This window comes from Thamnophis sirtalis, unplaced genomic scaffold (genome assembly GCF_051295495.1).
Source record: "Thamnophis sirtalis isolate CommonGarterSnake01/CBP01778 unplaced genomic scaffold, rThaSir2_p1.2 scaffold_5, whole genome shotgun sequence".
Classification (NCBI taxonomy): Eukaryota; Metazoa; Chordata; class Lepidosauria; order Squamata; family Natricidae; genus Thamnophis; species Thamnophis sirtalis.
Genome location: NW_028261385.1, coordinates 20,625,103 through 20,637,439, shown reverse-complemented (window position 1 = coordinate 20,637,439; position 12,337 = coordinate 20,625,103). Strand labels below are relative to the sequence as shown.

Genomic DNA, 12,337 nt, shown 5'->3' with positions numbered 1-12,337 from the left:
AGGGCTATTCATGCCCTTTTTAAAAAAAAAAAAAAAACCAGGCCTGTTTTCACGAAAAATGAGCTGTTTTGGGGAGGTTTGCAAAGTGCAAAAACTTTTTTAAAAAATTTGCCTTTTCAAAACCTTGGTGGATCTTATACTCCAGTGCATCTTATACTCCGAAAAATACAGTACCAACAGGTAAACTGAAATTTAACACAAAATAGTTTGCCGTGGAACCAACTGCCTGTGAAGGCTCCTGGATTGAGGCTGAAAGGCAAAAGCGGAAGGAATATGTGCCGTCCCTTATTTGGGTAGAGCAGGTTGCCCTGATAGACAGGTCCCACTGGAAAAACACTTAATGTCACAAGGTGGCTTTGGGACTCCAATTCTGAGTCCTCCTCTCCAGGGTGGCACTAAAATTAAATTAATCTCTCCTGACAACTCCACGAATCTCCCGTGGAGAGATAAGATATAATTTCAGAATATAGGAAGACAGACAGACGCAGTAGATAGGCCAAGTACATTGTCAAAGAAAATCTCTGGACAAGCCTTTTCAAATAACGTTAGGAAGACAAAAATCTAAAATAAACATGAACTGTTATTGCAGGCCTGCAAAAATCATAATCTGAAAGCTGTTTCGAAGACTGCCCTTTTACAGAAGATGTTTTGAGGAGTATACGGATTTATTTAGCTGAAAAAAAATCATGACTGGTTATCCACTGAAGTCTTTTGTCTCCTAACCTATTTTAGCACATTCCAGCTATTGAAAAACCAGTCTCTGAACCTGGAAAAAGTATATATATATATATATATATATATATATATATATATGTATGTATGTATGTATGTATGTATGTATGTATGTATGTATGTATGTATGTATGTATGTATGATGTATGTATGTATGTATGTATGTATGTATGTATGTAGGCCTAAGGTGTAGGGCAGTGATACCTTTTTGTTGTTCTGTGTGAAAAGCACGCCCCACCCCTCTTGCTCATGCGCAGACACCCCTGCACTGCGTTTTGGGCGTAGCAGACCTCCCTGCAGCCTCCTGGGACCAAAAACAGGCTGGGGTGGAATGCGCCGCCTCTCCGCCCCTGCGCATACACGCGAGACCTCCTGCGTATCTCGTGCATGTGCCCCCATCCCCCCGCATGGCGGAGACCCAAAAATCAGCTGGCCAGCGGGAGGCGCACACATATGCATGGTGGAGCTGAGGCGACAGTTCGTGTGCCCCCAGACGGGGGGGTTGTGTGCTACCTGTGGCACGCGTGCCATAGGTTCGCCGTCACGGGTGTAGAGTGTTGTTTAGTTTTGGCGTTTCTTTGCAGTTTTTCACTGTACTTTTTGTAAAGATAAAGGTTCCCCTCGCACATATGTGCTAGTCGTTCCCGACTCTAGGGGGCGGTGCTTATCTCCGTTTCAAAGTCAAAGAGCCACCGCTGTCCGAAGACATCTCCGTGATCATGTGGCCAGCATGACTAAGTGCCAAAGGCACACGGAAAGCTGTTACCTTCCCACCAAAGTGGTCCCTATTTACTTGCATTTTTACATGCTTTCGAACTGCTAGGTTGGAAGAAGTTGGGACAAGTAACGGGAGCTCACTCCGTTATATGGCGCCAGGGATTCAAACCGCTGAACTGCTGACCTTTCTGATCGACAAGCTCAGCGTCTTAGCACCTGAAACACCACATCCCTGTTACTTTGCGTAGCTGATGCCAAAAAAGTAAAACTGTCTTCCAAACAAGCAAACAAACAAATATTTAAGTACAGTGAAAAATATTAATTGCCTTGGAAAACATAATGTTTCCATCATTGCAAAACACATTTTGCATTTTTATGGTTGCCAGAAGCTTCCTCACTGAGAATTTATATTCTAGATTTTATATTTTATATATATATATATATTATATATTTATATATTTTATATATTTTATATTATAGAATTTATTTTCACACCAGTGATATGCATTTGAGATATGACCAAAAAGTTTACAGCTTTTTCTTTCTTATTTTTGTAATACACTCGAATATTAAAGATTTACATTTCTTTAAGTATCTTGTAATTCACAAAAATCTCAAGATTTTTTTATCTGAAAATGTCTGAGTAAGCCCCCTTACTCAGATAATTCATTCCTAATAATTCCTTTGATTCCCCTAATAACTCATTCAATGTTCTGAATCACATACCCGTCTTAGCTGAGAAAAGGTAAATTTATAGTCATCAGTATGTTCATAATACATGCAAATCATGAGCCTATTCACTTTTAGAAAAGCTATTTTAATTTATATATTTAAGAGAAAGTGGGAGAGGAAGGAGAGAAATATTGGGTTATTGTTTCACAAACATAGCAACATTACCAATATTTATGTGACCTGTGCTCAAATGTCCATGTACGCATGGACAAAATTAAAATATAGGTACAGAGATTGGCAGCTTGTCAATTGCATTCTTTTGGCAAGTTATTAAGGCCACCTGGAGGTTTGTCTGTATCATCGGGGCCACCTGAGTAGTGCAAATTCACCACCATTCAGTCAGAGCTGATGAAGCTACTTGGATGAGAAGCGAAAGAAAAAGAAAGAAAGAAAAAGCACCTTTGGGAGAGCCCAACAGAAAGAGCTAAGAAGGCTGCGGGTGAGAAAGACAGAGAAAGAGTTGAGGAGGAGAAAGCGACGAGAAGGCCATGAAGGCGTCCTTAGGGAAGGACGAGGGAGATAGGAAGACTTGCATGCACTTTGCACATGCACAGAGACCGTTTCGGATGCCCGGGCTTCGCCCACCGAGAGGCACCGCATTCCTTCCCCTGCTCCTCGGCCCCGATTGCCCTCTTGGTTAAATTCGGGGCTTGCAGGAGAGACCAAGAGCGGCTGGTCCAAGAGGCGGCGACGGCAGCCCCGTTGCCATTGGTGGGCCGCGCCGGTCTTAAAGTCCACGCCGCTCGCCTGGGCTGCTGAAGCGGCGAAAAGATGGTTGGCTCAGCGCGGCTCCCCCTCGCCCGTTTGCCCCGCTTCTTGGCCGGGAAGAGGGCCGGCACAGCGCGGGCCCTCCCGGGGAGAGGTAAGTGGAGGCAGTCGGGAAGGAGCCCTCCGGAGACGCTCTTTTGCGCCTTCGCTCGGCGGTGTCAGCGTTTCCCCGAGGATGGTGACCGCCGGGCCTCTGAGCACGTCCAGAGTGCATTTGCTAAGAGCAGGATGCTCTCCCAGAGCCCCAGAGGGGCGGGTGTTGTCTGGATCCACTCCCCTTTCGTTCAAATAGGAGAAGCCACAAAAGTGTTTTGTGAAAAGGCGGTCGCACCTCCAAACCGCAGCCCCTGTTAGACAACTTTCTTTCTTTCTTTCTTTCTTTCTTTCTTTCTTTCTTTCTTTCTTTCTTTTCTTTCTCCCTTTCTTTCTTTCTTTCTTTCCTTCCTTTTTCTTTCTCTCTCTATCTTTTTCTCTCCCTTTTCTTTCTCTCTTCTTTCCTTCCTTTTTTCTCTCTGTCTGTTTCTTTCTTTATCTCTCTCTCTCTTTCTTTCTCTCTCCCTCCCTCCCACCTCTCTTTCTTTCTTTTTCTCATCCCTCCTTCCTATTAACCACAAGTATTAAGTATATACAGTATGTAAATACAATACAGTGTATACATATACCCTATTACTAACATAATACCGTAAGTACCTATATAGTACAGTATATAAAGGGAGTGAAAGATATGGCGGAGGCTGGGGGGGAAATGAGAAGGGTGGGGACATCCACTCCTTCCTCCTGCGTTCTGTCCGGGTCAAGAGTGTCGTGGGAAGGCGAGAACGCGCGCGTGAGTTTGCGCTCGTGCTTGGGGAATCCAGCACGGGCAAAATTAACTCCTGTTCGCCTTGCGCCTTTCCTAATTGGCACGTCGGAATCAGCTCACTGCTGTAGATGGGGGTCGTGTGTCCGACCTTCCTATCTTCACTCGGAAATCAGCAACGTTAGGATGCAATTCAGTGTTTGCCCCAATACAGGGACTTCGATCTTTTGCATGAGAGTAGATGTTGTAAGGGGGGAAATGCAGGGTTTTCCTTCTAAATATCAGAACGGGGTGAGACTCGAGAATTGGCGGGTGGATGTGGCTTGGATCTTCCCCCTCCCTTACAAGGACCGTGGAAAAGAGTGGATTCACTCGAAAGCCACTGACCTAGAGCAACGCGGTGCGTTTAGGTCAAATGTTTTATGAACTTGGCAACTTAAAGATGGGTGGACGTCATGCTGGCTGAGGAATTCTGGGAGTTGAAGTCCATCCCCTGCTTTTAAGCCACCATCCCGCATTTTCAGAGGGGACATGGGCCACACCTGCATCCTTCCTTGGAGCCAGAGCTGGTCTCTCCAGCTGGGACGATGCCCAAGCGAGAACCCAGCAAAGGCAGAGGGTCCATGTTTTGCTGAACTCTTGCTGAACTTCCCCTCCCAGGGGTTTCCCCATTGGTGTCCCCAGTGGGTGTCTGCAGTGCTCCTCCCTTGGGCTACACCTTGGACTTCGAGCCCCAAAGGGGTGGAACTCAGGTCAGCCAAGCGAGCCTCCTGAACTCATTGACCTGCGGTTGGAAAAGGAAGAACAGCCCCAAACCATTCATTTGTTTTACTTGAATGAGCGCTGGAATTTGTTGGGCAGCCTTGGACTTCAAGGTCTAGCAAACAGTTTTCCTGATGTTTTTGCCAACAATTAACATCTTCAGGAAAAATTGGATCTGTGATGCCCGTGATGGCAAACCTATGGCATGTGCGCTACAGGTGGCACGCTGAGCCCTCTCTGTGGCAGTGACCAAGGTCTAGCAAACAGTTTTCCTGATGTTTTTGCCAACAATTAACATCTTCAGGAAAAAATGGATCTGCGATGCCCGTGATGGCAAACCTATGGCATGTGTGCTACAGGTGGCACGCTGAGCCCTCTCTGTGACAGTGGTGGGTTTCAAAAAATTTTTAGAACCTCTTCTGTAGATGTCACCTGCTTTGTGGGAGTGGCTTGCCAGCCATGTGACCAAGTGGGAGTAGCTTGCCAGCCACATGACTGAGTGGGAGTGGCTTGACAGTCATGTGGCTGGGTGGGTGTGGCGAACTTGTAAAATGTGGTGAAACTCACTTAACAACGCTCTTGCTTAGCAACCAAAATGTTGGCTCAGAAATTCTGGCATTTGAAGCACGCAAGTCTTAAAGCTGCCAAGTTACAAGACCCTTGAACCACTAACCCTTTAAGAAAAAAAAAACCCAGGGGTGTTCAAACTTGACAGCTTTAAGACTTTAAGGTTTAGGTAGGACTCTTAGACGCAGGCGGAGCCATTGGTGAGCCAGCCAATCAGTGAGCGGTGGGTGGGGGGAGGGAGCTGGAACTGGTTCTAAACGGCATGGTAGATTTGTGGAACCTCTTCTATAGAAGAGGTTAGAACTGGCAGGAACCCATCCCTGCTCTGTGGGCACACAAACCATCGCCACAGCTCAGCTCCACCATCCGTACACATGCTCCTCCTGCTGGCCACCTGATTTTTGGGTCTCTGCCATGCGTGCGCAGGGGGGGCTGGGGGCACATGCAGGAGACGTGCAGGGGGTGGGGAGCTGGCACATTTCCCCCCCATGGCCTGTTTTTGGTCCCAGGAGGCTGCATTGAGGTCTGCTAGGCATAAAATGGGGCACAGTGGTGTGTGCGCATGTGCAGAGGGGGGGGGGCGTGCTTTTGACACGCGACGACAAAAAGGTTAGCTATCACTGTGCTATGCAGATCACAGGCAATGAAGCAGTCTTTAGAGGCAGGTAACCTGACTTCTGATTGGTCTTTACCCAAGCTGGATTCTGATTGGTGCATGTTGGTGAGGGCTGGTGTCTCCCATTAAAATATCAGGCAATCTGTTCTCTACACCTGGGGCATTAAGCCCTGAAGCCAAAACTGTCCCAAAGATACCAGCCTTGAAAGCCTGATGGTGAATCTACGGCACGTGTGCCACAGGTGGCATGCCAAGCCCTCTCTGCCGGCATGCAAGCCATCATCCCAGATCAGCTCCAACACACATGCGCGCACGCCTCCCGCTGGCCAGCTGATTTTCCGGTCTCTGCTGCGCGTGCACGGAGACGGGGCGCATGTGGGAGATGTACACGCCTGCACGGGGGGCAGGGGCTTATGCACCCATGCGCATTGCATTATGGGTGCGGGCTGCTGGAAAAGAGGGGAAGAGGTGTGGAAAGCCAACTGGTGCAGTTGCTCTTCTCTCTCTCTCTTCCAGGATGCTTTGACCTGTTTTAAGCTAACTTGTAAGTGAAATCAAGATCCCTTGGAGCAAGATAACTTCCTATGATCTATAAATTCTATAAATTCTGTAGCTTTCTTTACAATTTACACAGTGATGTTGGTTGATCTTTGCTTTTTCCCAGAATGTTTTTTGTTTACTTTGTTAGAGCAGCCAAATTAAAAAAAAATAGAGTTGAGGGAATCAAGAATTCTGGCTGACATTAATGAAGGAGAATGTGAGCACCTTTGTGTCAATAGATACAATTTGCCTCTCTCAATACTATTTATTCATGGCAGTGGGGAGGATGGGAACTGTAATCCTATACATTTGGAAGGTGTGAGGGTGGAGCAGAGGATGCCCAATGAAACTCCATTAAGGAAATGATACGAAAATTGTTCCTGGAGGATGGAGGTGGACTTAACCCCAGGACTTCCTTTGACTATATTCCACAAAATCCAAAGCTCTGGTTTGTTTAAGAATTCTGTTCAATTTCATTTCCTGGTCCATGAAGTGCAATTTCAGCTCCATTCACAAAATCCGAGATGACATTTCATCCATTACGGGCAATGTCTTTGTCATAAAAGATGAAAATGATCTGCTGTGAAATTAATTCCAGATAGATGGCTATTGCGACGGGCTTTGATAAGTGTATTAATCTACATTTCCTTTTGTTAGAGGTGCATCAGTATCAAGAACTGAAAAACTCTTCCTGCCTCCAACCCAAAATGCCTCCATGTGCCTTTGTGCCTGAGAAGTATGATGTAAGCATATGGTAGTCTTGGTTATTGTGGATGATTGGTATCATTGGTGCTAATGGGAAGCAAAATGCAATGGATCAAACCAAGGAAATGTCCACTGTGATTGAGCCCTGGTGGCACAGTGGTTAGAATGCAGTATTGCAGGCTAACTCTGCCCAAAGTCAGGAGTTTGATTCTGACCGGCTCAAGATTGCCTCAGCTTTCCATCCTTCTGAAGTCAGTAGAATGAGAACCCAGATTTTTTTGGGGGGGGGGGAATATACTGATATTGTAAACAGCTCAGTGTGTTCTAAAACACTACGGGGCAGTATAGAAGTCTATGTGTTATTGCTGTTGCTACTGCTATTATCATACAGAAACATGGATAAGACTGTATCTGTCAGGAGTTGGGCATGTGTGATAACTATTACATCATTGGTCTTATCTGTGTCATCTTGCAGAAGAGATGGGAATATTTCTGTCAAAAATTCTAAACAATCACTGCCACTTAATGTTCCTCAGGCAGTGTTCCAATATTTGAATTGGGCTGCCCCAGAGAGGAAGGGGTCAAACTATTTTCCAAGGCACCCGATAAGGAATAATGGATGGAAACTGAACAAGGAGAGATTCAACCTGGAAATGAGGAGAAATTTTGTGACAGTGAGAACAGTCAACCAATGGAATAGGAGTTCCCTTCAGAAGTTGTGGGAGCTTCATCACTGGAAGCTTTCAAGAAGAGACTGGACTGCCATTTGTCAGAAATGGTGTAGGATCTCCTGCTTGGGTGGGTGGGGGGGTTGGACTAGATGACCTACAAGGTCCCTTCCAACTCTGTTAGTCTGTATCTGTATGTAGACCAATGTTTCTTAACCTTGGCAACTTTAAGACATGTGGACCTGAACTCCCAGAATTCCCTAGCCAACTACTTTGCTTTACACATGTTTTAATTTATCCATGTCTGTCCTAAAACAGAAGTCTAAAACTCAAAACCTTCTGAGGCAGCAGAGGTGGCGCAGTGGTTAAATGCAGCACTGCAGGCTACTTCAGCTGACTGCAGTTCTGCAGTTCGGCTGTTCAAATCTCACCGGCTCAGGGTTGACTCAGCCTTCCATCCTTCTGAGGTGGATAAAATGAGGACCCGGATTGTTGTTGGGGGCAATATGCTGACTCTGTAAACCGCTTAGAGAGGGCTGAAAGCCCTATGAAGCGGTATATAAGTCTAACTGCTATTCTGTGCAGTCTGTCTGATGGATTCAGAATAGAAAGGAAGAATAGTTTCTCTTCTTCTGGATACAAAATGGGCTGGGTTCACAACATCAGGCATAGCCACCAAATACAAAAGAAAAAAAAAAGAAAATCTAAGATTAAAACTAAGCAATCCTAATACGTTGTTTGAATGTAGCTGCTTGGTCTTTATGTGATCTGATGTTGTGCTGTGATTCACACATACTTTCTTTAATGTTCTGCAACCTCTAGTCCTACCCTTATGAACAAATGCTGAAGATTCGCCAAGAGAACGTATTCCCATCCCTGTATACTTGTTATAAGAGGCCACTCTTGATTCATCAAGGACACATGCAGTGGCTGTTTGACTTTGAAGGACGAAGATACCTTGATCTCTTTGGTGGAATCGTTACCGTCAGTGTTGGTCACTGTCATCCGTAAGTAAGATTTTAACACCTAAGTCAGTGTTTCTCAACCTTGGCAACTTGAAGATGTCCGGACTTCAACTCCCAGAATTCCCCAGCCAGCGAATGCTTCTATTGTATTCTTCTATACAGCTTTATACCTGTATTTATTTCTGGCTTGTTGATCGTCTTTCATTATTAATTTTCTAACCTTTGCATTTCTAACCAATTGTACCATAGGTCCCATATTAAATAATATTCTGTTTCTCCTTTGTCTTTAATTTGCATCGTTAACCTCTCTATTTCAGTGCATTCTAATATTTTCTTTATTACCATTTCCTCTGTAGGTATGCTTCCGTTTTTCCAATTTTGTGCATACGTAATTCTAGCCGCTGTTATTACATTAATAATATTATTTTTCTTATGTTGCTATTGACTTACCTTTTCTGACATCATCCCAAAGGTGATTTTTTCCCAAAAGGCAACAGTTTTTTTCCCCTTGGAAACTTTTCACTTCTCATCCAGGAAGCTTCTCTAGTTTTTCTTTGAAAGGTTTTCAAAGAAAAAAAAAAGTCCAGTTGCATTTTGGAAAAAACACCTTTGGGACAACCAAGATTTGGATGATTGAGAATCTCCATAGACTTCTCTGATGTCACAGCTGCTTTGAACAGGCATAATCCTTATTTAATTGGACTTAAGAGCAGAGAAATATCCACGGTGATGTTTTATTTATCTAAAGATATTGTACTTCTGAAAGTGGTCCTATAACATTTCATTTTCTAGTGACCTAAGATTATTTCCATTTCTGTAAATTATACAACATTTTTGTTCACTGTTGTTGTTGTTGTTGCTATTTTTAAATACAGCCTGCGCACTAGTTAAAAAAAACATCTTGTGACTGGTGACATTTCAGGATAAAAACAAAGAAAAATTGTAATATACATACATGCATTTTTATTTATCCAACATTTCCTTTTGGGTAAACAACATTATGCAAGGCATAGAAAGAGATCCAGGAGAAGTAAGCAAAATAAATTAAAAACAGGAGGAAAAAGAAAAGGAACTTTAATTTCATTTACCCGAGCATCATTCCCTAAAACTTTCCACATTTCTCAGCCTGAGAAACCAACCTTCCTTTCTACACAACCAGACACTGATTCATATAATGCCTTTTATGAATTCAGATTACACCTTCAGTTCAGCCACACAGTGTTTATAATAAGATGGACAGATAGTCACTTTAGGTATCAAGAGGAAACAGTTTTCAGATATTAGGTCCAGGGGTGGGTTCCTGCTTCTGTTACTGCCAGTTCACTCAGGGACACGCTATGCGTGCATGCAAAGTAGTAAAATTTTGCTTTTGTGCATGCGCAGAGGACTACTTCAGGGGTGTGTCCAGCCAAGTTACTACCTACTCAACCAAACCGGTCCAAACCGGTAGGAACCCACCTCTGGTTAGATCCCAGGTGTGAGAATGGAAGATCAGTCATCAAGAAGCAGGAACTGCAGGAAGTAACCAAACATGACTTCTGGGAAAAGCGGGTTCAAAGACAGACCACCGCAACAAAGTCCCCAATGGTTTCCCCCCCCAGCTATGGGACAATCCCACCGTTCCCCTAGCCCAGGGGTCAGCAACCCATGGCTCTGGAGCCACATGTGGCTCTTTCATCCCTCTGCTATGGCTCCCTGTCACTGATCAGTAAAAAGAAAAAGGGACACCGTGCTAGGAGGAGACTCTATGGTGGGGGCGAACTATACTTCCGGTTGGTAAAAGGAAAAAGGATGCCGTGCTAGGAGGAGACTCTGTGGTGGGGGAACCGGACTTCTGGTCGGTAAAAGGAAAAAGGATGCCGTGCTAGGAGGAGACTCTATGGTGGGGAAACCGAACTTCCGGTTGGTAAAAGGAAAAAGGATGCCATGCTAGGAGGAGACTCTATGGTGGGGAAACCGAACTTCCGGTTGGTAAAAGGAAAAAGGATGCTGTGCTAGGAGGAGACTCTATGGTGGGAGAACTGGACGTCCGGTTGGTAAAAAGAAAAAGGATGCCGTGCTAGGAGGAGACTCTATGGTGGGAGAACTGGACGTCCGGTTGGTAAAAAGAAAAAGGATGCCGTGCTAGGAGGAGACTCTATGTTGGGGGAACTGGACTTCCGGTTGGTAAAAAGAAAAAGGATGCCATGCTAGGAGGAGACTCTATGGTGGGGGAACTAGACTTCTGGTTGGCTCCAGAATTGAATGACAGACTCCCGGTTAGGATCTTTGTGGCTCTTTGAGTGTTTAAGGTTGCCAACCCCTGCCCCAGACCTTAATTTTCAAGAGGAGAGATGCTTCTTCAAGCCTTATCTTCTTAATTAAGGACCAACATTGCCACCAATTAGATTGAAGTGCCATTTTTCCCCCCCAATGAATCCAGGAAGGTAACAGCGGCAGCTCAGAAACAGCTCGGCCGCCTGGGACATACAAGTAACATCTACTTGCATCCAGGAATCCAAGAATATGCCAAGAAGCTGACTTCGCTGCTTCCCGGCTCCTTAAAGGTATGTCAGGTTGGGCATCATCATCAGGACTGCTTCAGAGGGCTTGGGGTGGGTGCATGTTGTGAATGTTTATTTATGTAGCGGGAAAAGAAACTGGGCCCTAATATCAGAATCCGATAACTTAGTTTATGAGTTATCAATCAATCAAACCTTTATTGTCAATGCACAACAATATCCAATGTACAATGAAATTGAATGAGCCTCCCTTGGTGCAGCCCATCCAAGAACATAGAATCCAATTGGAGTCATGGTGACAATCAGAGAATTGGAGCCATGGAAAATACAACATATATTAGAAATGATAGAAAATATTTGAGTGGTAGGTGTTGTTGTTGGATTGTTTTCCAAGCTTGCTGTCTAGCTTCCAAACCTTTCGTCACCAGGCTATGTGATATCCATAGTGGGAATTTGGTTGAAGCATCTTATTTCAATTCTTCTCTGCTTTTATTCATCCCATGTGGGTTGTGTGACTAGCTGGTCATGATGTGTGAAGGTCACCAAGGGAAGAGGTAGATGCTGGTTGGTCACTTGATTGATACGGCTCCTTAGGCTAACTCCAAGTCGACATATTTGTTGATAGATCCACTATCACCATGATGGTAAACCTATGGCATATGTGCCACAGGGGGCACGCAGAGCCCTCTGTGCAGGCATGTGAAACATCACCTCAGATGTGCTCCACCTTGCGTGCGGGCGCGCCTCCCACTGGGCAGCTGATTTTTGGGTCTCTGCCGTGCATGCATGGGGGGCAGGGGGTTGCAAGTGCATGCACCAGGGGGGAAGGGGATGCCCCCCGTGCCTCGTTTTTGTTCCCAGGAGGCTTCAGGGTTGCCTGCTAGCCCCAATATGGGCCGCTAGGGGTCGCACATGCATGTACGGGGGGATGGGGAAGCGTGGAGGGGTCATATGCACATGCGCAGGAGGTGGCCCGAGTGGGAGGGTGTTGTGCACACATTGCATTATGGGTGTGGGCACACGTGTGTGCGCTGTTGCATGTTCATGGACACGTTTTGCACACAGCAGTGAATACATCAGGTGAATACCAGGCTTCAATGAATTCATGCATGTGGTGGCATGGCCAATAATTTTTGTTCTGGATACACATAATGACCAGCCAGTCACATGGAATATCACATGGCATGACCAGCTGGTCACATGACCTACCAACCCCATGACCCCATGAGATCAATAAAAGCGAAGAAGAACCGAAACAAGGCGCT

General features: G+C 45.2%; 1 protein-coding gene across 1 annotated transcript in view; it reads left to right on the top strand.

Annotated features, from left to right (window-relative positions):
* Positions 1-2,892: 2,892 nt before the first annotated feature.
* The window catches only part of AGXT2 (alanine--glyoxylate aminotransferase 2), a 42,825-nt gene continuing 33,380 nt past the window's right edge, over positions 2,893-12,337 (top strand). The window contains exons 1-4 of the mRNA XM_087715401.1: positions 2,893-3,043; positions 6,891-6,976; positions 8,429-8,613; positions 10,994-11,117. Coding sequence (XP_087571527.1) covers positions 2,953-3,043; positions 6,891-6,976; positions 8,429-8,613; positions 10,994-11,117 — 486 coding nt within the window. The 5' untranslated portion in view covers positions 2,893-2,952. The remainder of the gene's footprint in view (positions 3,044-6,890; positions 6,977-8,428; positions 8,614-10,993; positions 11,118-12,337) is intronic.